The sequence below is a fragment of the Macaca nemestrina genome, chromosome 15, assembly GCF_043159975.1.
Source record: "Macaca nemestrina isolate mMacNem1 chromosome 15, mMacNem.hap1, whole genome shotgun sequence".
Lineage (NCBI taxonomy): Eukaryota > Metazoa > Chordata > Mammalia > Primates > Cercopithecidae > Macaca > Macaca nemestrina.
The window spans coordinates 1,833,581-1,859,075 of NC_092139.1; the positions used below are offsets into that span (position 1 = coordinate 1,833,581).

The 25,495-nt window shown below is 48.3% G+C and overlaps 1 protein-coding gene across 9 annotated transcripts in view; it reads left to right on the forward strand.

Annotated features, from left to right (window-relative positions):
* The window catches only part of LOC105470513 (death inducer-obliterator 1), a 61,856-nt gene that overhangs the window by 6,567 nt on the left and 29,794 nt on the right, over positions 1-25,495 (forward strand). For 3 of the 9 annotated variants that reach the window (XM_011722589.3, XM_011722593.3, XM_071079070.1), the window contains exons 2-5: positions 17,583-17,780; positions 20,246-21,086; positions 22,177-22,498; positions 25,115-25,327. In XM_011722589.3, the coding sequence (XP_011720891.2) occupies positions 20,248-21,086; positions 22,177-22,498; positions 25,115-25,327 (1,374 nt within the window). In that variant the 5' untranslated portion in view covers positions 17,583-17,780; positions 20,246-20,247. Of the gene's footprint in view, positions 1-4,864; positions 4,977-5,642; positions 6,859-10,126; positions 14,798-14,887; positions 15,374-16,690; positions 16,905-17,582; positions 17,781-20,245; positions 21,087-22,176; positions 22,499-25,114; positions 25,328-25,495 lie in introns of those variants that run through there. The other 6 variants (XM_071079067.1, XM_071079068.1, XM_011722588.3 and 3 more) reach the window with 6 other exon arrangements.

Genomic DNA, 25,495 nt, shown 5'->3' on the forward strand with positions numbered 1-25,495 from the left:
TTAATTTATTCCAAAGTTGTCTTTATTTACTTTTCACTGACCTCATAGGGAAAACTTAGACAACTAAGAGAAACATGAAACATTCTCAGAGGAAGGAGTAATGAGCATGGTTCTGCATTAATGTGTTCTCTCCTTAGCAGAGGATATAGAACTACTGCAGCTTGGGCCAGGCGTTGTGGCTCATGCCTGTAATCCCAGCACTTTGGGAGGCAGAGGCGGGTGGATCCCTGGAGTCCGAGACCAGCCTGGGCAACATAGTGAAACCCCATCTCTACAAAAAATACAAAAATTAGCCAGGTGCGGTCACAGGCGTGCTGCGCCTGTAGTCCCAGCTAGCTACTCAGGAGGCTGAGGCAGAAGGGTTGCTTGAGCCTGGGAGGCGGAGGTTGCAGACAGCCAATATCACACTACTGCACTCCAGCCTGGCGACAGAGTGAGACCTTGTCTCAAGGAAAGCAACACCACAAACTGCAGCTCATTCTTTCTAAAGATATCTGGAAAATGACAGAGAGAGTAACACATCCAGATTCAGTTCCCTACCATGAGAAGTTCCTTTTGCCTTGTTTGTGGATATTGTTGTAAGTTCATTGCAGCTGCCTTGAGTGATGTACAGAGGCTAATGTGATCAAAGAAAGAGTCATCCCTTGTTTTTCTAGTTAAAAGTCATAGCACAGGTTTCTAGTAACATTCAAATGATAAGACACTGTCCGTAATGCTAATTACAAAAATGCAGTATGTATAGTAATTTGGTACAGCATTTAAGGGGGATGATGCCCTCCTCCCATCTCATTTCCCTCCCTTTTTCGTATTTCACATTTATTCTTTTGCCTAAAAGACAGAAAATTGGTATGATTCTCATATGCTGCATAGAACATGTAGCTCCATCACATCCCACGGCTTTCTAGAGGTCTTCGGGGTTGGAACACGAAGTGTAACTTCTGTTTCTGTTTTTCCTTGAATTCTTTTGTTTCCTGGCCCTTTTCCATCCTGTCAGTTCCCCTTAACTTACCACCCACTGTCCTCCATACTCCCCCTCTGTGTTGGTTGTCTCAAAACAGCATTCAGCGGAATTCACTGAGTGGGTGAATTCTAGTGAAGTTGCCTTTTCTGGCAGTGCTGTTGCTCAGTGATGCACAAACGTGGCATTTGCCCTTTGGTAGACAAAGATCTGGGTTTTTTTGTTTTGTTTTGTTTTGAGACAGAGTCTCCCAGGCTGGAGTGCAGTGGGTTCAAGAAATTCTCCTGCCTTATCCTCCTGAGTAGCTGGGATTACAGGCGCCGCCACCACGCGCGGCTAATTTTTCTATTTTTAGTAGAGATGGGGTTTCACCATGTTGGTCAGGCTGGTCTTGAACTCCTGACCTCAGGAGCTCAGGTGATCCGCCCGCCTCGGCCTCACAAAGTGCTGAGATTACAGGCGTAAGCCACTGCTCCCGGCAAATCTGGCTAATATTCTTTAAAGGAGCCAAAGGCAGTGCTTTACTGTTTGCTTTGAGGGGAAGTAGTGGCCGATCTGATTGTGACACCTTTTAGCATTGGTGACTTGATTTATCTAAAGTTAACTGTTAAAGTTAGCTGGCCTTATACAATGTAAAAGTAATGAAAATTCAGTTTCTCCAAAACAACAACAACAACACACACACAGCACACAGTGGCTGAAGTTGTTAGCAATAAGAAAACAGTAGGCATATATATATATGCATATATATATACACACACATATATGCATATATATACACACACACATATATATATTCCCCGCCACCGGGAATCCACGTTCTCCTCCTGGGTAAAGGAGAGGGTTGTATTTTGTGATTCCTTTTTCCTGCCCCAAGTGGCTAGCGATACAGCCCCAGCGCGCCGGGCACTGAGTCCCTGGAGCACGGCGTGGGGCGCCTGGCGCAGACACGACTCAGGCCCAGGTCGGTCTCCGGCCAGAAAGAACTATGTTCCGGCCGCGCGGGTCGCGGGCCGAGGATGCATCACTGCAGGCCTCCATCCTGCCTCGGCGGAAGTCTGCAAGAATCCTGCGGGCGTCCTCCAGAGCGAGCAGAGGAGGAGCTCAGCGCCGAGGCCCAAGCGCGCCGCGCCGTCGCCCCTCCCCGTGCCCCTCCGCCGCTGCTCCCCTCGCAAAGGGGAGACCTGGACGCTGCCCGGTGGCCTCGGCGGGGGCCCTGTGCTTAGCGGCTCTGAATCCCAAGTGAGAAGAATGAAACGTCCTGACGCTGTCCGGCTTCCGGTTCTTGGAGAGGGCGGGAACTCTCCGCCGAGAGAGCTGTGCGCAGCCAGGAAGCGCTGGCGCTCCTTCGCTTTCACGGCACTAAGCGAAATCCGACTTTAAACCAAGTAAAGCCGGCTGCCTGCTGGAGTATTTTTGTCATAGTATTTTTATTTTGGGATCAGGGTATTCTGCTGCGGACCCCGAGTCCCAATGGAGGAGGCTTATAACCGCGGAAAGCAATTTTTTTTTTTTTTTTAAAGAATTGCTGAGTTTTCCGGATTGTACTTTCAAAAACTTTCCTTAAACTTTGCGTGGCGTGTGTGTTGCAGAAACTGGTGTCTACACGTTACAAAAGTGTACTGTCTACACCTATTTGTGATGCACCCATCGTGTTTTTTTTCCATGGACCACCTATTAAACTTCCTGCTGGAGCGCTCTTGGCCCCCTTCCTGCTTTCGGGGCCACATCCTGTTGTAAATCAGTGCTACTTGTGGGGTTTTGTTTGTGGATTGGGAATATTTAAGGAACAATTTATCGAAACAACTGAAGACTTTGTTTCCTCCTTTGGGTTTTACTTTTTACATAAATTCGGTTAGGAAAAAGCATTCTTTTGCTAGTGGAGTTCAAATTCAAATACCCAGACTGTAGATTCTCCAAATGCCTTTCTCACCAGGGAGGGCAGCTCCCAGGTGTAGTGACGGCAGGTAAGCTGGGAGAGGCTGACTTCATCACCTTGTAGGTGGGGAAGGCCAGAGTGGATAGTCTGGCCAGGCCTCCACAGCTGAGCCAGCTTCTGGGTGGCGGGGGAGATGAGAACGAGAGGCAGGTTCCAGTATCCTCTGGACTTGCAGGAAGGCAGGCATTCTGCGTATCGCTGAGCACTGCGGTGAGCGTTCCGTTTACTCATGTATTCCTGCCTTTTTCTTTCTCTTGGTTCTCTTGTCCCTGAGCCGCCTTGTCCACTCTTTCTATTCCCTTAGTGCCTTTCCATCTGTCTCTCCTGAGTGCTCAACCTGAAACTGCACCCAAGAGTTAAAATCTCTTAAAATCTCACCGTCTTGCAGAAAGAAATTGAGGCTGGTTTAAAGATCCTCAGCAAAAGAGAGTGGGCTGAGGTTCCCCCATACCAGTAGGATTCAGAGAGAGCCTCTTGTAGGGAGGCCTCATGTGGTCTTCACCTGGACCTCAGCATGTGAGCCCTCCTTTAACAGAGAGCTCGCCCAAGACCACAGTGCTTGTTAAAGGTGGTCTCAACCCCGTCTAAGCTTCCCACTACCCCGTGTCTGAGGGCAAAAACCCCTCTTTGCAACCTGAAGACACACTCAAGATGGAAGACTGTCAAGGCCATCCCTGCCAGATTCCATTAATGTGGTCCTAATGGGCCACACCAGCAGAAACGAGCTGCGTTGTATTCCTTTGAAGAAAACTAAGTCCGCCTCAGAAACTGGCAGACCCTGTAATCTTCAGAGGTAGTATTTAAAAAAGCACACCTGCCTCAAAGCCCCCTGGTTCATCCACGGAAGCATCGCAGAAGCCTCTCTGTATTAGGGGCAGCTTTACGGCACTCTGGGCCCCTTTTGCTCTTGACCAGGGCCGACGCCAAAGGCTAGATGGTGCATGCTTCCAGGTAGCCTATCACTAGTGGTTCACAGAAGCGAAAGCAATGGGGCCACCTCCCCCTACAAGTCCCTGCCCTCGGAGCAAGTGGCCAGTGCCCATGGTGCCTCAAGGCAGCAGCTGCCCCTCCTGCCCCCTCCCAGTCTCTTTCCTGCAGTATCTGGGGACAGACAGGTGATGGGGTGTCACACTAGTTACTATTGAGCGAATTGAAGAAAATCCACATGGAAGGTTAACATCTACCATACCTCACTTTCCCCTGTCCTGATTGTAAATGTCTAATCGTTCCCTCCAACCCCTGTGGGCAAACATATCCATGCATTCTTTTTGAGTTCTAGCTACTGGTCAGTAGTTCTGAGTGTAGGATTGACATGGTGGGACACCGCCAAGGTCCCTGGGGCCTAGAGGTCCAGCGTGCGCGCCTCCTTTCCTCGCTGTGCTCCTTCGGCTCCCCCCACCCCACGCTCTTGGTTTCTGGCGCCGAGCTTGGGGTGGGGAGGCAGCTGGGTAGGGTCTTCAAGTTGGAGAGAAACCCCGCCCACGCCTGGACCCCGCCGCTCCCTGCCACTCCCAGCGGAGGCCGTCAGGGGCTTGCGGTTTGAGAAATACAATCTGAAAGAGAAAACTTGGGCCTTTTCTTCCATTATCCTCTGTCCCCGCCCCCCACACCTCTTACAAATTTAGCCCAGGAGCTTCCTATCCCCACCGACTTGAAGGGTTTATCGGTCTTAAGAGCGAAATCCTGGCGGAGTGCAGTCCCTCAGGGCTAGCATCCACGTTCCGCCTTTGCCCTGCCCGAGCTGTTCCGAGGGATCCCCGCAAGGGCAGCGCTCCAGCTTTCACCCTTGGGGTCGGGGAAGTAAGGCATCCACAAAGGATGCAACCACGTCATCGTCAGTGCAGACCCAAAGGACGCACCCGAAGTGCAGGCAGGGAAGGCGGGCGCATGCGCGCAGTACGGGGTTAGGCTTCCCAGCCTGGGGCGCCGCTCTAGCCCCGCAGCGTCTCGGTGGCCGGCCTCGTCCTCCGCCTGCCGCGCGGGGGCGCCGCTCTAGCCCCGCGCCGTCTCGGTGGCCGGCCGCCCACTCCGCGGCGTTCGGGGAAATGGCTGCGAGACCCTACAGGCCTGCGGCCTGCGGTAAGTGGCGTCTCGGGCGCCGGGTAGAGGAGCCGGCTGCCTCTTGGGCCGCCCTTGGGAGCGGGGCGGGGCCGGCATCGGAGCCCGGCCGGTGAGAGCCGCAGATCCCTCACAGGCCGCTCCCGCCGAGAAGATGGCGGCCGCGGAAGGGAGCGGGCGGGCGGGCGGGCGGGGCCGGTGAGACCAGCCCCGGGCAGGGGGCGCGGGCCTCAGACGCCGGCCCTGGTGGGCTGCGTCAGGTTGAGGCGACTGGCGAGCACTCTGTGGTCGCGGCAGGAACGGTTTCGAGGTTGGAAGTCTGGGAGGCTGCTCGCGGGGAGGAGCGCAAGACTGGCCTGGGCGAGTGCGGCCCTGGGCTCGGGGGGCTGCGCAGCTGATTTCCCTAAGCATCCCCGGGAGCCTTGGCGCTTCCTCCCGGGCCTTGGGTGCGGCCACCCCGTGGCCGGCTTAGCTTCTGGCGTGCCTTCGGGGGATTCCGGCACTGCGGGGCGGCTGGCGCTGCGGGAAGCGCGAAGAGCGGGGTTTCGCTTCCTAAAGAATGTGTCCTTACCTCCCCGCGCTGGTTTTCAGTTTTTTTGTGGAATCGTTTGTTGCGTTGGTGTGTACTGGCCGTATCTGTGACACATTTTGCCTTCCAGTGACCCTGGAAGCCGAAAAGGCCAGTTCCTGCGCTCGGCGGGTGGGGTGCCCGTACTGCCTCCGCTGCGGCGTCCGGGGCTCCTCCTCGCGGTTCTGAGACAGTGGAGGTCAGGGCCGGCTTTTCTGCTGTGAATAAAGCACCTTAATATTTAAGTTTAGAGTTTGGGCCATAGGTAGTAGTAACTTACAGAGTTACCACCAGTTATTGAAAATACTCTTTAACTTGTGCCTGGGCCATCGATATCCATGTCATCTGCCTGCTGATGGAATGAGATTTGAGCTTAGTGTACTCAGGGACTTAGAGAAGGGAAAGGCAGATGGGAACGCCTTTTCGGTATATTCACATAGCCTAGCTATACCTCGTTTTGCATGGTTTCCCTAGGGCCACGTATGACTTGGTTGAAATACAGTTCTCAGCAGTGAAAAGGTCCTTAGCAGTGCGTTTTAAGGAGTAAATACAGTCGTTTTATTAATGGACATTCATTGCATACTGTGTTAGCACGAGGGATACAGCAGTGACCAAGGTGGCCCCTGTCCCAGTCCTCCTGGAGACAAGTTCAGTGGGGAACTTGAGAGATTATTCCACCTCCTTTCTTTAAATCAGGTGTTGCCAACCCATTTACCCTGGACCCTAGGGCTCGTTAGTGGCCCTTTGGGTTGCTGTTTGTGTCTGTATGTGTGTCTGTGACTATTCCACTATTTTTCTATTTTAAATACAGTATAGACATCTCAGAAGTGTCACCCAGGAAGACAGACACAGCCCTGTTGTGAAACTCCCTGCCTAATGCACACTTGGTTTCCTACTTGCTGTGTACATGGGGAGGAGGTGTCTGTTCTTGTAGACTTGTTTCAACAAGTTTCATGAGTACGATACTGCTTATCTTGTTTTGGAAAAGCGTATATCTTGAATTTTCTTCAGGCTTTCCACCAGAGGCTGACCCTTATTAGTAGGTGGCTGAATTCAGACTATGTCAAGCAGAGCAAATTGTGCTGTGATGAGAAGACAGGGCACAAATAAGATAATTTGTGATTGACTGCCCAGCTGTACCCATGGTTACCAGACAGCCCAGCCCATGTTGCATGTGTATGTGTGAGCATCACAATGGCTTGTCTAGGACGTGTGTATCATCAGTTGGGCCTTGAAGGGTGGTGGAGTTTCTTCATGTGAGGAGGGAATGATTGGAATGGGCATTGGCTCCCGTTTTGTTTCGCGGTGAAGTTGGCAGGTTCTGCTGTTGATACTGTGAGTTTTTCTACAGCCTTAGGGTCATAATTTCTTAAGGTCAGTTCTATGGAGCCCAGTGGGGTGCTGCTTTTTGGTGTTTATTTTTAAGCTGTGCCACGTCTTCATTGTTTGGAATCTCTGTAAACAAGGCACATTTTTCCTTTTTGTATACCTGTCCCATGATACCAAGTGGCTTGTTTGGCTCTTGAAGAGCAAAGATTGCATGTGTTTAACAGGTGACTCTCTACTATCCGTGGTCCCTGCACTCTCCACTTGCCTGAGAGGTCTCATCTCTGTCTGGCAGGCTTAGACCACTAGGAAATTCTCTGTAAACAGAGTCTCTCACTTACCTTTCTTATTTAAATGATGGGGTCCCTTACAGTGGTGGATACTAAGATCAGCCTCTTTATGGCTACTATCAAATGATGTACGTTAACTGCATTACAAAGGTTCTATGATAAACAGTTAATGGAAATGTACTAATTGGGAAAGAGGAGGTCAAAGAACAAAGTCCGATTTGCTTATTTCATGTATGTGTAGACACTCATCTGTGAGACAGTCTGTGTTGTGTAGGCCTCATTTTATTTTTTGAGTAGTAATTTTGAGGGTAAGTTGTTATGTGAATAGGTAATTGTACATATTTTGATAAGAATTCTGTAACCATGACCATAAAACTTAATAGGTGGTAATAATTGTGTGTTAAATTGTAAAGGAGGCATTTCTCTCCTTGGGTATCACATTTTGATGCCGTGGTTTTGTTTTGCATATACTGATAGAGACATTTAAGTGGTATTTAATATACCTTTTTAATAAGATCAACTTTTTTTCCGAAATGAAGATACCTTAATGTGTTTGGTTACAAAAATAATACACATACGGGAAACTTAAACATTATGTAAAAATAGTAAAAACACCAGAAAGGGCACTGTCCTGAAAAGCTCCACATTACAGCTGTTTTGCACTGGTGAACGGGATGTATTGGAGGCTGTGGCCACTGCCCTGGCCAGCTTGTCCCCGGCTCTCAATCACGTGCCAGGGAGTTTTTCTCACGGCTGTGCATGTGATGATTCATCACCCTTAAAGAATTCCCGGCCGGGCATGGTGGCTCATGCCTGGTGTCCCAGCATTTTGGGAGGCCAAGACACTTGTCAGAAGTTCGAGACCAGCCTGGCCAACATGGTGAAACCCTGTCTCTAATTAAAAATACAAAAATTAGCTGGGTTTGGTGGCACCTGCCTGTAGTCCCAGCTACTTGAGAGGCCGAGGTGGAAGAATCGCTTGAACCTGGGAGGTCCAGGTTGCAGTAAGCCAAGACCGCACCACTGCACTCCAGCCTGGGTGACAGTGAGACTGTCTCAAAAAAAAAAAAAAGAATTCCCGGCTGGGCGCGGTGGCTCAAGCCTATAATCCCAGCACTTTGGGAGGCCAAGGCGGGCACATCACGAGGTCAGGAGATCGAGACCATCCTGGCTAACATGGTGAAACCCCGTCTGTACTTAAAAAAAAATACAAAAAACTAGCCAGGCATTGTGGCGGGCGCCTGTAGTCCCAGCTACTCAGGAGGCTGAGGCAGAAGAATGGTGTGAACCCGGGAGGCGGAGCTTGCAGTGAGCTGAGATCCGGCCACTGCTCACCAGCCGGGGTGACAGAGCCAGACTCCGTCTCAAAAAAAAAAAAAAAAAGAATTCCCTTAGGCCAAGCGTGCAGATGCGCTCTTGTAGTTCCAGCACTTTGGGAGGCTGAGGCCAGAGGATCTCTTGAAGCCAGGAGTTCCAGGCTGTAGTGAGCTGTGATTGTGCTACTGCTCTCCAGCCTGGGTGACAAAGCAAGACTCTGTCTACCCCTCACCCCCCCAAAAAAAAGAATTTCACTATATAGATGTTTCTTGATTTTTCAAAGTAGTGTGTTAGTTTGTATTCAGTTTGTCACCTTTCTGAGAAAAAAAACCTCGTAAGTTTGTGTGTACTTCCTGCTTATTTCTTCTGGGTCACCGTGAAGCACTCCCTGCCCTCCATGAAAACAGTATGTCTCCTGCTCTCTTCCCTGTGCCAAGCCCATATGGGGCTGTTGGCAAATATGTCGGACAAATAGACTCACCTAAGAGGGCATTTCTCCAAACCCTCGCCAGCACAGGCTGTGTCACTTTCTCAGGTGACACCTACCATCTGTTGCACACTTGCCACAGATGATTTGGCACTTGACATGTCGCTTCAGAAGACCTTGTAGGAAGCTGTGAGGTCATTACCATCCCCATTTCACAGACAGGAAAGTGCAGCCCTTAGAAGCACTGCCTGGTACACTGTGGGCCCCGCATTTGTAGACAGATGCACTGCCTGGTACTCTGTGGCCCCCGCATTTGTAGACAGATGCACTGCCTGGTACCCTGTGGCCCCTGCATTTGTAGACAGATGCACTGCCTGGTACCCTGTGGGCCCCTTCCCCCCTGCTGCCCCACTGCCGCTGTTACCATTTGCAGCTGGGGTCTAACCCTGCATTCATAGACAGGTTCCCCCTTGAGCCCCCCAACCTCCCATCTGCTTAACTGAGGACTTGTCCTGTTTGTAAATGTCTGGGTGGGGGTGGGCACTGCTGGCTGCAGCTGTCAGGACTGGGAACGCGGAACCTGCACCAAGGGGAGTGGGCCCCAGAGATACTCCCAAGACCCTGGAGACACAGGCCAGGTAGACACTAGCTTGGCCTCTTTGGATTTGCTAGACTGTAACTGAAAGATAATGTTTTCCCTTTCACATGTTTGAGTAGTAAAACACCTTTCTGCTCACTTCTTCCTACCCATGCAGCAGTGATTGGGGGCCCGGGAAGTTGCTTGTCATACATGTTTGACTCTGTCGAATCCAGCTGTACATGTAAAAATGGATACAGAAAAAAAAACCCTTTTATGTCAAAACTCCTCTTTGTCTTCAGCTGGGACCGTCCTCCTACCCCCTAAAACAGAACTAGACATTGGCCTCTCAATCCCGGGGAAAGAAAGGAAGATTCCAGCTGAAATACAAAGTTAATTCTTGACTTTTGAGTTTACAAGGTCCCCAAGCAGTAATTTTGCCCCTTAGGCTGTGACCTTCATGAGTTGGAATTCCAGGCTGGGTGTGAGGGCTGACGCACTTTGGAAGACTGAGGCGTGATGATCACTTGAGCCCAGGAGTTCGAGATCAGACCGGGCAACATGGCAAAACCCTGTTATTGGTTGGGGGGGGACTATATATATATATTCATATATCTAATTTATACATATATGTATAACTTATTTATAATTTATGTATTTTTATATATTTACATATAATTTATATTATGTATGTAATATATCGATGTACAACATTGATTTATAAATTTATATATATACAAATAGCCGGGCACTGTAGTGCATGCTTGTAGTCGCAGCTACCAGGGAGGCTGAGGTAGAAGGATAACCTGAGCCCAGGGAGATTGAGGCTGCAGTGAGCCCTGATCATTCGCTCCACTGCCCTCTAGCCTGGGTGGCAGAGACCCCATCTCAACAACAACAAAAAAATTGGCTGCAGCTCCAATTTGAGAAGCAAATTCATGTGAGAGAAGGGGTTTTAAAGAAGAAACCGCATTCTCTCCACCTGAACTTAGGTGGACATTATCTCACTTGGCCTTGTCAGTAATCACATGAAACTGAATGAGAATAGACGGGGTGTCTGGAACAACCGAATGTGAAAGCAGTACCTGTCACTGCGATGAGGATCCTGACTGAACCGGAACGGCCTCGGGGTTGCTCTTGTGAGTCGGGGAGCAGCCTTTCTGGCTCCAGCAGTGGAAGGCGCTGCTCTATGTCAGTGGATCCCAGACTGGCTGGACCCAGGACTGCTTTACACTCCTAAAAAGCGTGGAAGACTCCAAAGAGCTTTTGTTATATCTGTTGATAGTCACCATGTTTGACATTTAAAAATGAGTCATTTAAATGCTTAAGTGCCTTCTATTTAAAATTGTAAGCCAGCCTGGCACGGTGGCTGGTGCCTGTAATACTAGCACTTTGGGAGGCCAAAGTGGGCGGATCACCTGAGGTCGGGAGTTCCAGACCAGCATGGCCAACATGGTGAAACCCTTTCTTTACTAAAAACACACAAAAAATAACTGGGTGTGGTGGCACACGCCGGTAATCCCAGCTATTCTGGAGACTGAGGCAGGAGAATCCTTTGAACCTAGGAGGCGGAGGTTGCAGTGAGCCAAGATGGTGCCACTGCACTCCAACCTGGGTGAGAGCGAGACACCATCTCAAAATAAATAAGTAAAATTGTAAACCATTATATATTAACATAAGTAACGTTTTGTGGAACCTGTTTTCAATGACCAAAACAATTTAATGAGAAAGATGGTTTGGTTTTGTTTTCACAAATCTCTTTGGCTTAACTGACAGCTGCTGGATTTGCACATCTCCTTCCGAATTCAAACTTGGTGTCATCTTCGTTCAGCTTCTGAAATGCTCTAGCATATACTCAGAGACTGTGGAAACAGCACGGAATGTTAGTGTTGTGCAGACTGCTTTGATCCTGGGGGCCTCCCAAAAGGACCCCTGGACCACCCTTTTTGAGAACCACTTCTCTAGGAGTTGTAAAATAGTTGGCTGTAAACACTTGGGGAAATTGATGACCTCTAGGAAGATAAGCTGTGTCTTTGAACAGTTTTTAGTGGTTCAACCACGTGCTTGCCACTTGGGGCAAGTGTGGAATCAGTCTTCGCTGTCACCTGTAAAGCTGTTCCAGTACACACCTCTCCCTCAAAGTGCCCTGCACATCCGCTGGCTGAATCCTCAGCAGCAACTCCTGCAGCAGTGAAAATCAGGGGTTGGGTGGGAGGCAAGAGTAGGCTGTGCTTGGGGCCATGGAATTACACAGGTCTCTAAGGGTGTGGACCAAGGAAGACATAAAGGAACAGTGATTTAAACCCGTAATAAACAGATGCGCTTGAGGGGAAGCAGCCCACGCAGTACCCTGCGGGGATGACCTCCTGAAGCGCACCCTATCCCGCATGCTCTCCAGAGACTCACACTGCCACACATGTGGCATGAGGTGGATTTCTTCATGGGGACAAGAACCTGTGCCTTGTGGTCCTCACCAAGGCCCGGGCGGTAACCTTTTATTAGGCAGCCGGAATCCTGGTATATAGAATTGGGGCTGTATCTTAGTGTTTGAAACCATATTTTCTTTTTTGCTGAGAGGCAAGAGGAGCCCATCAAAGGTAGTAGTTTAGGAGACTTTATGTCCAGCCATTAACTAGAGAACAATAAACCTCACTTCTCCTTAACCTCGATAAATGATTTTATGTGACTGTTTCTGGTTCCTGGCATTCATTTGGAGAGTTGAAATTTCCCACCTGAGTTGCCCACCAAGGTCACAAGCCTGTGTTTTGCACGAGAAAGTGGATAGAGGGAAATGGCAGAATTGTTGCAAGCTCACACCGGGGAGCTTGGGAGCTTGGCAGCCTGGCTGTAGCCCAGGGCTGATCAAAGCGTTAGTCCTCAGCAGGTTTTTCAGTAACAAGTTTTGCTTTTTGTCTCCGTGTATCTATAAAAACACAAATACCCAAGAAATGTAAAACAACAATATAGGTTGTTTCTGGATTTTTCTCTGTATTTTCCTTGTGAAAAACATACTGTGTTGTGGCACCCTTGCTGCTTTTTTTTTTGAGAGGGAGTTTTGCTCTTGTTGCCCAGGCTGGAGTACAGTGGCACAATCTCAGCTCAGTGCAACCCCCGCCTCCCCGGTTTAAGTGATTCTCCTACCTCAGCCTCCCAAGTAGCTGGGATTACAGGCACCCGCCACCACACCCTGCTAATTTTTGTGTTTTTAGTAGAGATGGGGGTTTCATCATGTTGGCCAGGCTGGTCTCAAACTCCTGACCTCAGGTGATCCACCTGCCTCAGCCTCCCAAAGTGCAGGCATGAGCCACCGCACCCGGCCCAGAATAATTTTTATAATGACAGTGTTACTTGGTAAGCAGCAAAACTTTGAATTTGCCTTCTGAAGGATTTAAATGTAATCTCTGCAATTGAGTCAGAGTCTGCATAGATACTGAAGTAAATGAAAGTTGGGCTCCTCCGTTTCCTTGTGGGCCCAGATCTCTCTCTCCCGGTTTGGTGAGTGCGGCACAGTTTCCTGCTGCAAGCTGGTGAAGCTTTGAGTGGGCCGTCGTGGTACAGCAACGGCTGCTGCTGGTGACTGGAGAACACATCGCATTTGGGGATGTCTAGTTTTTAGGTATATCCTCCTAGTGACTGTTCTATTAATGAAAACTGAGCTATCAAGAGTCTTTTATTGGGTAATCTTTCCTTCATTTGTGGTAGTTTAAAGAACTTTTAGTTAGTGTCTTCTCTTTCCCTCCTCATCTGCATAATAAACAGATTGATGAGCCAGGAGGCCCTTAATAGGCAAAATAGAAATAAACGGAAACTTTGGCCTCTACCCTGTGAGAGTTAACAAAATAATGAAGTTTAGAATAGTGAGGTTTTACTGTAGCGTTATAATTTCTGACTGGTGGGTTAAAATTGTTTTGAGTATTGTTTCAGGGGAATATGAGGTTTGAAGAAACAGAATGTTTGCCACCAGGCGAGGTAAAATATGCATTTTTGTTTTATCTTTCTGCTTAGAAGTCAGAGCTCTTTTCTTGGAGGTGTGATGTTATGAAAATAGAAACTTAATTATGGTCATATGTCATATGTTAAAGTGTCTTGGAGATTAATTACTCAGAAACTAGTCTCAGGTTTTTGGAACTGAAAATCTTTAGGTGGGGGCTGGGCACCGTGGCTCACATCTGTGGTGTCCCAGCTCCTCAGGTGGAGGCGGAAGGATTGGAAGGATCGTTTGAACTTGTGTGGTGGAGGCTGCAGTGTGCCCTGATCATGTGGCTGCACCCCAACCTGGAAGTGGGCATGCTTGAGTTGATTACTCCAAGCAGATTTTAGAGTAGTACAAGTTGAGTGCACAGATTTGCGGTGGTTGCACACCCATGCTTTTGTAATAGTTGTAGTTGGGCTTTTTAAAGTAACATAGAGCTGACCTTTCGGGAGGATATTTTTATTTGGTTTTTAAGAAATTTCACTTTTGGCTGCTTCCTGTTTTGGTGAGTTGGGGAATCTGAGGGGAGATTAACAGGTAGTTATAGAACACTTGTGGAGGGAAATGTTTAAAGTCTCTTCTGATGTCTGAAGCATAGATATGTATTATTGCTTTGCACATACCCAGTGTCCTCCTAAACTGGTAGAAATGGCACGCTGCCACAGTTCTCTGTGTTCCATGGACCCCTGAGGGGAAGTCCTTGAAGACACTGCTGGGGCTAAGAGGTGAAGATGACTTCTGCATAATAGTCATTTAATAGTACAGGCCTGTTCTGTTGAGTTTGACATTTGCGCCAGTGGCACAGGGCAGATTGGAGCCTCTTCAGCACCGTGCATGGGCACCAAATGTTTAGAATATGCCAATTTTCCCAAATAATGTCCCTGATGATGCAGTAAATATTAATTTTATTCATTTGGAACCCCCAAACATACATCTTTTTAACTTTCTGTGTGATTAAATGTCAAGTCACATATAAAGCTCCTGCTGCATCCCCACGTGGGTAGTGTCCACACACAGCCCTAGGGGATTGAGCTGGGAGCTGACAGAACAACAGACGGAGGACAGTTTTCAGACTTGGCATGTGGCAGGCGTTTTGTCCAAAACGAAGGATGTCTCAAAGAAAGAACGAACAGTATTTGTTGCTAAGGATAAAATTTGAGCTTTGGGGTGAAAATTGGAAGTTTAGAAAACTTGTATCTGCCATCGTAAACTTGATGGCTTTCTAGTAACTAAAGTCTTCGTGGAGATTGGACCTGACATTATCGGCCAGGTGAGGTGACTCACACCTGTAATCCCAGCACTCTGGAAGGCGGAGGTGGATAAGTGCTTGATCCCAGGAGTTCGAGACCAGCATCAGCAACATAGTAAGACCCTGTCTCTACAAAAAAAATGTAAACATTAACCGGGCATGGTGGCATGACCTGTAGTCCCAGCTACTGGGGAGGGTGAGGTGGGAAGACCGCTTGAGCCTGGTGGCAGTGTGGGTTGGGGAGGTGCTGAGGCTGCAGTGAGCCTTGCTTGCACCACTGCACTCCAGCCTGGGCAGCAGAAAAAAGGAATGTTTGTTTTATGCTATCTGATGAGATGTGTGGACATTGAGAATCTCTGTCTGCAACTTGAACCCGTGTCATCCAGGTGACCAGCATGCACATGGGTCCAGAGTGCAAGGACGTGTTCAGAGTAAACACAGCAGTCAATTTTCGAGTAAGAAACTGCTACTTGGCGAGAGTTGGTGTAGTATCAGTGCACATCCACAGTTATGTGAACATGGTTACAATACTCCATTCTAAAGACTTGTCTGCGTGAGGCGAGATTTTGATGCCGTGTTTTAGCTGAAACACTCTGTGGGAGCAGATTGAAGGCAGAAGTAGACATGAACGTGGAGCTATCTTCTGTTAAGCCAGAGATTCGCAAAAATATACAACAGGGCCACCCTTCCTGTACGTTTTTGTTTTAGAAGTAACTTTCATTAAAGATACTGTTAATGTATTAATAGGTTTGTTTTTAATACATATTTAGAATTTTGAAAATAGCAATATATTCCACATAAACAATAGCTCTTTGGTGTTCTCAACTTGTAAGGGTAAAGGTGTCTTGAGGCAAAAGGTTTGAGAGCCACCACTCAAGCATTCGGAAATCAGTGTGTGTCCTCTGCTTGAATCACCACTCATCAGCTACTTCCAGTTAATAGGAAATGAAGCAGTTTTCAGCTGGGGGAAAAGATGTGCTTAGAAATGTAGAGAAATACTAAATTTGGTACATTCTGTTTTAACGTGTCGTTTGTTCACTTCCCAGTTTCAAGGATACACACAGTTTTCTTTCTGGGGAAAAGTCGTTACTGATACAATGTGGTTGCAGTTTTCTGAGCACATTCCCTCTGCGATGTGCTGTGTGGTGTGTAGAATCACACACTAATTCCGCACACCCACAAGTTATGTTAGAACACGGTGTTTTTTGCTTGTGCCTTGATATACATGTTTTTATTTTACAAGCTGACTGAAATGTTATAGTACGTTTTCTTTATTGAAGACATTATGAAAATAAATCAGTTTTGTAAATGGAAAGTGATCTGATCTTTTCTGAAGGTATATCCTTCATTGAATTCTACTTAACAGAAATAACTACGTTTTTCTGATTACTCAGAACTCAAATCTAGTAGCGTGTTTATTTTGCAGATTAATGTAAATTGAATTTTTAGAAATCAGTTTTCATTCCTGAGAACTTCTTAATTTGTTTGCTTTTATAAATGTTCAGTGTTGGCTGGGCACAGTGGCTCGTGCCTGTAATCCCCAAAACTGTGGAGGCTGAGGCAGGAGGATTGCTTGAGGCTAGGAGTTCAGGACCAGCCTGGATAACATAGCAAAACCCTGTCTCTAAAAGAAATTTTTTCAAAAATTAGCTGGGCATAGTGGCACGCATCCATAGTCCCAGTTGCTCATGAGACTAAGCTGGGAGGATCACTTGAGCCTAGGAGTTTGAGACTGTAGTGAGCCATGATCGGGCCCCTGCACTCCAGCCTGGGCAATGAAGCAAGATGCCAACTCTTTAAAAAGTGAAATAAAATAAATTAAATGCTCAGTGTTGCGAAATATAAGTTTATTTCCAGTGTTTTCTGAACAGTCATTTCTGAATTCTTGAAGTAGTTGTTTTGAGTATGATAGTTGTACCACATTGAAGAGATAGTGACTATGAAGATGCCATTTGGCTCATCAGAGGGAATGTCTACGTGATCCTTGTCTTATTTTTATTTTTTGTAGAGATGGTGTCTACATGCTGACATGTTGCCTGGGCTGGTCTTGAACTCCTGGGCTCAAGCAGTCCTCCCAAGCAGCTGGGATCTCAGATGCGAAATACTGTGCCCAGTTGTCACTGTCCCTTTAAAAGGAGGGGAGTTGGAATGTTTGTCCCTTGTTCTGAGGTTGCCAGGGAGACCACAGAGGGAAGGCAGTTGGTCTTGAGGCTGAGGAAGAGGTGAGAGCGGGGGCTCGGCTTGGGAGTGTGGGCTTTGGGGCAGGGAGCTAGCTAGAAACCAGGCACCTGGAACCTTTGAGTGTTTTGATATGACTATTTGAAAGAGGATACAGGAGAAGTGTTTTTTAAATACACGTGGTGAACTGTATCGTGCTGATTTTCGTAAGTCAAACATTAGTCTTCTAAAATTTTTCTTGAGTTTTTAATTAAAATAATACAGCTACGATATTAAGAATTTTCAATAATTACATTCGTATATAATTTCGTTATTCAGTCTTTTCACTTTTTGTTCTTGTTCTTCTGTTTTGTGGTGGATTTTATTGAGTGGGGTCCATCTCGGACATAGGCTCCAAATGGAAAAGAAGCTGATGCTTGGCAACTCATCTCTGGCCCTGGTCTGGCTGTGCCTCTGCCTGTCTCTCTGGGGCAGACCTAGGACTCCACTCCTTCTTGCGCTGCCCCAACCCCTTTCTCTCAGGGGTTGGTAGCATCTGCTGTCCTGGGTAGAAGTCCTTAAGGACACTGCTCGCATGCTTGTTTTCAACCCCCTAGCTGTCTTTGTGGGTCACACAGTATAACTCAAATAATAGGTTACTCGAGAATTCAGTGCTCCCTTTTAATTGTTGTTGGTACGTAATTTACTTAAGATATGTAAAATATTTTCTTATTTTCTTTTAGGAGCTTACTCCATGGGAACAGCCTCTAGATAATCCGAGTTGTTGAAAATACGAAGCCTGTTACTCGTGAACAGTGGCTGACAACAGTGTTGTTGTGAGCCTGGCTGTCTGCTTGGACCAAGAGGTTTCGTCTGCCAGGGTTTTTTGGTTGTATTTAGGATTTCAGGGAAAAGTGTCCAAGCTTTCAGTGTTGGAGCAGGTAAGGTATCAGTACTGTCAGTAGCAACAAAATTTTAACTGAATAAGTCTGTGTTTGCTATTTATAAAGTGGCATTTGTAAAGAAACTGATGGAATGTAGTACTTGTATTTATTTGAAATACACTCAGCCATTTGTATCAGCAGTCTCTGTAGCAGCAGATTCTGCATCTATGGATTCCACCAGCTGCCGATTGAAAATATTTGGGGGGCAAACAATAAATAACAATAAAAAATAAAAATTTTATGAAACAGTGTAGTACAGCAACTGTTTCTATGATGTACTCTAGAGGTGATTTAAATACTTGAGAGGTTGTACATAGGTCATATGCAAATAGTCTGTTCTCTCTCTAATGAGAATCCAGTTTTATAAACTAGAGCTCTTCCCATAGAAAGCTACCAGCATGGAGGCACCAGCCCTTTTCAGCTGGGTTGGAACTTCATAGGCCCAGAGGCAGAGGGGACTGCAGCTTTGTGCCCTTCTGGGCAAAGGCTGGTGCGAGCCCTTCAAACTCCATCTTCAATAGAAACTCCAAGTGTTGCATGAAAACATGGGCTTGACCCTCTTTTGAGATGACTGTCACATTTCTTGCAAATATTTTGGCTTGCACAAGCAGAAAAACTTTCCCTAAATGTAAAATTTCCAATGAGAATGAATAAGCCATTTTAACTGATGTGGCTTAATAATTGCTCTACCATATATATTTGTAAGCAGTATTCTTTGCTTTGCCCTTAACCTTTGAGGTCAGCGTTGCCTCCTGGATCAGAGCAGTTCCTTGTGACTTGCCTGGAGTCACCTGGCTGGTGAAGGAAGCCCCCTTTCTGTTTACCACCATCTCTAGTGCCCCCCTCACACAGCAGCCTCCAGAGTTTGCACCCTGACTTGGAGTCGCTGCTGGCACCCTGATCGAGTTTAGCTGTGTCCTTTAACAATGGGGTCAGCTCAGGCGAGCAGAGAAGTGATGGGTCCCTTATCTCCAAGGCTTCTGTGGAGTGACCTGGGGGTGTGGGTCACATTTACAGAGCATGGAGGCCATGGCCAGGCAGCATCACAGGAAATGAGAAGTGACAGCATTTAGAGGGAAGCAAAAAGAACAACACAGGTTGCAAGTAATTTTCCATTTTGTATTTTTTTTTCTTTTTTTTTTTTTTGAGACTGAGTCTTGCTCTATCGCCCAGGCTGGAGTGCAGTGGCGTGATCGCGGCTCACTGCAACCTCAGCCTCCCGGGTGCAAGCGATTCTCCTGCCTCAGCCTCCCAAGTATGTGGGATTACAGGCGCCCACCACCATGCCCGACTCGTTTTTGTATTTTTAGTAGGGACGGGGTTTCACCATCTTGGCCAGGCTGGTCTCGAACTCCTAACCTCCAGTGATCCACCTGCCTCGGCCTCCCAAAGTGCTGGGATAATAGGCTTGAGCCACCAGGCCCGGCCCCATTTTGTATATTTTTTAAGGCTTTCATTCTATGCCTGTCCTTCCCCCAGGATGGAACATGGCATAAAATCAGAGACATCATTCGCATTTACATATAATTAAAACTTGGACAGCTTGGAAAAGAATTCTCAAAGTATATACTATCTTTTTCAGATTTTTGTCGTTTCAACAAGACTAAAAGTTTCACAAATAAGATTCTTTAATAATGTATTAGAATGAAAGTGAAAAAGAATACAGAAAAGTAATGTATTGGCCTGGCATGGGGGCTCACTCCAGCCTGGGGACAGAGCAAGACTCCGTCTCATAAAGTGATTGCCTTGACCCTATTTTCTAAGTGCCCCAGTTGTATGTTGCTGCTAACAGTATCTCCAAAGCTCAGTAGACTAAGACAAGCTTTGTTTCATATGACACAGTCTGTGGGTTGGGAGTCGGGCAGTTCTCTCACGTTGTGCCCATGAGGGTCAATGAGGGCCATTCCCTTGGCAGCAGGGCTGGCACGCAGGGTCCCAGATAGTGAGAGCATCCTTCCTGGCCCCAGCCCCTGGTTGGGGAGCTGAAAGTCGGGACTCAGCTTCTTCATACCCTCTTTTCAGCATGGTAGTGGCCAGCCCATGCTTGCAAAGTCCAGAACAGACTTGGGTCCCCTTGCAGGCCACGTCCAAACTGGCACAGCGTCTTGTTCACTGTGCTTGTGGTCAGAGCAGCCCATCTGCCTGCAGAGGTACTGAGGAACTCGTGCCGCCTCTGAGCTACCCCACTGTACTGTCCATTATTTCATATTTATCCCTGCTACCTGGCTTGTGAAGCCTTTTCCTAAGCAGTTAAATGATGAAATTGTACATTTGATTTGCTAGCTGTATTTTTGTCTAAACATTAGTTGTTTATTAAAATTATCTTTACGAATCATCTCGAATCATCTCACATAGCACACATTAGGAAACACTGGTCAGAAGGACTTGCTTTGTGTTTGGCGGCAATGTCATCTTCTGTTCGGTGGTCGGTTGGTCACGATGTGCTTACACTTTTCCACTAGGTATGGATGACAAAGGTGACCCGAGCAACGAGGAGGCACCTAAGGCCATCAAACCCACCAGCAAAGAGTTCAGGAAAACATGGGGTTTTCGAAGGACCACTATCGCCAAGCGAGAGGGTGCAGGGGATGCAGAGGCTGACCCACTGGAGCCACCGCCCCCACAGCAGCAGCTGGGCCTGTCCCTGCGGCGCAGTGGGAGGCAGCCCAAGCGCACTGAGCGTGTGGAGCAGTTCCTGACCATTGCGCGGCGCCGCGGCAGGAGGAGCGCACCCGTCTCCCTGGAGGATTCTGGTGAGCCCACGTCCTGTCCCGCCACAGATGCTGAGACAGCCTCCGAGGGCAGCGTGGAAAGTGCTTCTGAGACCAGAAGCGGCACCCAGTCTGCTTCCACGCCTGTGAAGGAACGACCAGCCTCTTCTGAAAAGGTGAAAGGAGGGGATGACCATGACGACACCTCCGATAGTGACAGCGACGGCCTGACCTTGAAAGAGCTTCAGAATCGCCTTCGCAGGAAGCGGGAACAGGAGCCCACCGAGAGGCCCCTGAAAGGGATCCAGAGTCGCCTGCGGAAGAAGCGCCGGGAGGAGGGTCCTGCTGAAACTGTGGGCTCCGAGGCCAGTGACACTGTGGAGGGTGTCCTGCCCATTAAGCAGGAGCCCGAGAATGATCAGGGGACTGCGTCCCAGGCTGGGAAAGACGACAGAGAGAGTAAGTTGGAGGGAAAGGCGGCTCAGGACGTCAAAGAGGAGGAGCCTGGAGACTCGGGCAGATCGAAGCCTGAATGTGAGGGTTATGACCCCAATGCCCTATATTGCATTTGCCGTCAGCCTCACAACAACAGGTAGGTCATGTGTGGGCACGCTGCCTCGGCTCCCACAGAAATCCCAGGGTTGCAAACAGAATTTTCCATTTGTTTTCATTTTAAAGGGCTATAGAGCTGGGCTGGATGAGCCATTTGTTAAGTTGGAAACGATGAACAAGTCATTGTCAAAAAAGAAACATAGAGTGGCTAAGGACTTCCTAGAGCCACCTCTCCACCCTGGTTGCCACCAGCCACACATGACTGTTTCCAGTCAAGTGAGGAGATGAATAGCTCCCCACCCCAGTCACGTGAGCCACATGCAGCCAGTGGCTCTGTGTAGACGGCACGGAGGAGAATGCGTCTGTCACTCGGGCGACTGTCTGTCTGAGACCGTTCCTCTAGACTGTCCCTTGGGAGACTTAACAGAGGGCCATGTGCAGACTGCAACTAGCCTAGTACAAACATTTGGGGTAGCTCAAAAGACCTCTGCTAGGACTGGATGTCAGATGGTGATAGGCAGCCTGTTGGCTTGGTGCTGGGATAAAGGCATTGGTGCAGTTTTGAGGGGAGACTTGCTGAGGTATTTGTGGTGGAATGCCTTGGAGTTCGCTCCTAAAATGCCCTACTCTTTTTTTTTTTTTTTTTTTTTTTTTTAGACGGAGTCTCGCTCTGTCGCCCAGGCTGGAGTGCAGTGGCCGCATCTCAGCTCACTGCAAGCTCCGCCTCCCGGGTCTACGCCATTCTCCTGCCTCAGCCTCCCGAGTAGCTGGGACTACAGGCGCCCGCCACCTCACCCGGCTAGTTTTTTGTATTTTTTAGTAGAGACGGGGTTTCACCGTATTAGCCAGGCTGGTCTCGATCTCCTGACCTTGTGATCCGCCCATCTCGGCCTCCCAAAGTGCTGGGATTACAGGCTTGAGCCACCGCGCCCGGCCAAAATGCCCTACTCTTAAAAAATGGTGAACCAAATTTGATTGAATGTTAAAATTAAGGGAAAGGCATGAGGACGTTCTTATTCTCTACTTTGTATATTTGCATTTTTTCATAATGTCAAAACCAATTGGCTTATTAATATGTTGAAAAGTGCTTGTCACTACCCATTATTAATACCGTTATTTTATAATTTCAGGTTTATGATTTGCTGTGACCGCTGTGAAGAATGGTTTCATGGCGATTGTGTGGGCATTTCTGAGGCTCGAGGGAGGCTTTTGGAAAGGAATGGGGAAGACTATATCTGCCCAAACTGCACCATTCTGCAAGTGCAGGATGAGACTAATTCAGAAACCACAGATCAGCAAGAAGCTAAATTGAGACCTGGAGATGCTGATGGCACCGATTGTACAAGTATAGGAACAATAGAGCAGAAGTCTAGCGAAGACCAAGGGATAAAGGGTAGAATTGAGAAAGCTGCAAATCCAAGTGGCAAGAAGAAACTCAAGATCTTCCAACCTGTAAGTGTCCGCTGAGACAAGCATTCAGCGGTCGGCCTCGTGGGTTTCCTCGCTCTCGCTCTCGCTCTCGATAGGAATTCCTCCCAGGACGGGAGCTGCACCCATGTGGGGCAGTGCCTCTCCTGGGTTCCTGCCTCACTCCACCTGGGTGAGGCCTTTCTATTTTTATTATTACCCTGTCTACCTCCTCTACTATTAATGACTTAATTTTTGAAATCAGCCCATCTTTGAGGATTTGGATGTTGCTTATATGTTTTGTGTGCACTAGTGGAATTGTTTCTGAACGATGGGAGTGGCGGTACTCCTGGGTCACCTGCCATCTCCGGCTTCCTCCTGGTTCTGGTGCTGGCTCCTCGGGGTGTTTGTGTTGAGAGTGTGGTTTGTCTTGTGGCTGTGTTGACTTAATTCTCTCCCCCTGGTGTTTATGACATTTCCCACACGCTGTTGGCTTCTGATGCTGTCTTGTGCTTGCAGTCTCCATTCCAGTCCCCACAGGGCAGGTCTGACTTGGTGTGTTTTCACTCTGGGCCTTCCCGGGTCCCGGACATGTCCCCACCCAGCTACCTGTCCTCTGGCAGGTATTGGAGATTGACGTGTCTAGAAGCATCTCTGCCTTCACACTCTTGCACTGGGTTAGCTGCAACGTGAGGATGTGGGAAGGCCGGGCTGTGCACCCAGGAGCGTGCCCTGGAGGCATGGAAGGGCTGAAGGCTCATGCTGCAGCGCTGTCAGGGACCACATCTAGGCATTCAGAGATGAGTGGAAATGGGAATTCATGAGAAAAGTCAGTGATTTTATGTCTTTCTTTTTAAATGTATTGATTCTATTTTTTGTGCAGTTGAGGCTTCGCTCTGTTGCCCAGGCTGGAGTTCAGTGGCACAGTCCCAGCTCACTGCAGTGGGCTTGAGTGATCCTCGCACCTTAGCCTCCCAAGTAGCTGGGACTACAAGCACACACCACCACGCCCAACATTTTTTTTTTTAATTGTCAATGTGCTTGACATAACCCTGCACAAACCTAAATTGTATTCTCAGTTAAACTGAGATTCTGTGGAGGAAAACCAATTCTGTTAAATATTTAATTTGAGAAATAAGGTTTTGCTTATGTATGTGTGAAGGACACGTTCATGTGTGCTGAGGCCTGATCATGGAGACAGACTCTGTAAACAGCAGCAGTCGCGCTGCCTGTGGTACGTGAGTGTCCTCCTGCTGCGTGGTGAGTGACTGCAGTCCTGGCTTGAAGGAGCCCACGTTTATGCCTCCATTTCCATAGGAAGCCTGGGCCTGCTGCTCAGGTCTTACAGGACTGCAGTCACGGTGCAGCGGGGGCTGTGGTCTCGAGAGGCTTGGCGGGGGATTCCCTCACACTGTTTTTACTAGATAAGTGTGTCTGTCTGGGTGTTGTGGCTCACACCTGTAATCCCAGCACTTTGAGAAGTCAAGATGGGAGGATCACTTGAGGCCAAGAGTTCAAGACCAGCCTGGGCAATGTAGTGAGACCCCCATCTCTACAAAAAAATAATTAGCTGGGCGTGGTGGTATGTGCCTCTAGTCCCAGCTACTGGGAAGGCTGAGGTGGATCAATTAAGCTCAGGACATCAAGGCTGCAGTGAGCTATGATTGTGCCACTGCTCTCCAGCCTGGGCAACAGAGCAAGACCCTGTCTCACACAAAAAAAGTATGTGTCATGCAATTTGGGGGGCATACTTTTTTTGTTTTTTTTTTTGAGACGGAGTCTCGCTCTGTCCCCAGGCTGGAGTGCAATGGCGCGATCTGGGCTCACTGCAAGCTCCGCCTCCCGGGTTCACACCATTCTCCTGCCTCAGCCTTCCGAGTAGCTGGGACTACAGGCGCCCGCCACCACGCCTGGCTAATTTTTTGTATTTTTAGTAGAGACGGGGTTTCACCCTGTTAGCCAGGATGGTCTCGATCTTCTGACCTCGTGATCCGCCCGCCTCGGCCTCCCAAAGTGCTGGGATTACAGGCGTGAGCCACCACGCCCGGCCTTGGGGAGCATACTTACACTGAAAAATTACTCATTGTTTATCTGACATTCAGATTTCATTGGCATCCTGTATTTTACTTGGCAACCTTGCCCTCAGATCCTAGCTACAGGTAACTCTCTCAAAGCAGGGAAGCTTACTTCAAAACCAGCTCTGAAGTTTTCTCTCTTCACAAAAGACCCAGTTCCTCTTTTAAGGGTTTTTACCTGATTAAGTTTGACCCATTTGACTTGCAGTCATCCCAGTTAGAGCAAAAGCCCTGCATGAGGGTCCTCTAGCTGAGCCTCTTTGTGGATGTGAGGTCCCGTGGGCCCCGCGGGCCCCGCCCACCCTCGGAGGTGCACCTAACTGAGGGCGGGAGTCCAGGGGTCTCCTCAGACTCCTGCCCCCTGCGGGGCATGACGGGCAGTGACAGTGTGAATGCCTTACCTGGAGCAAGGGGATTTTCATAGCTTGAATAAACAAAATAAATGTTTCTTCATATTAAAAGTACTACTAGTATCTCATTTTAAAACTCTGGCCTTGGTACTATAAGTGGTGATTTTACAAGACACACACTTAACTGCTTAAAATTGGCAAGTACATTGTTTGAAGTCATCTGTTTCGCTCTGCAGGTGATAGAGACGCCTGGTGCCTCAAAATGTATTGGCCCCGGGTGCTGTCAGGTGGCGCAGCCCGACTCCGTGTACTGCAGTAATGACTGTATCCTCAAACATGCCGCAGCGACAATGAAGTTTCTAAGCTCAGGTAAAGAACAGAAGCCAAAGCCTAAAGAAAAGATGAAGATGAAGCCAGAGAAGCCCAGTCTTCCAAAATGTGGTGTTCAGGTGAGTGAACCGGGACCACCGCCCGGGCGGTGGATGCATGGGCGCGAGAGCATTTGTTGCAGACCTGTTGGTTTGTCGACCGCGTGCGTGGGGGTGGCAGGTGTAGGAGGCGCACGCGTGGTGTCGCCTTGACCTTTGTCTTCCACCTTCCCACCAGTTTTCTCTTTT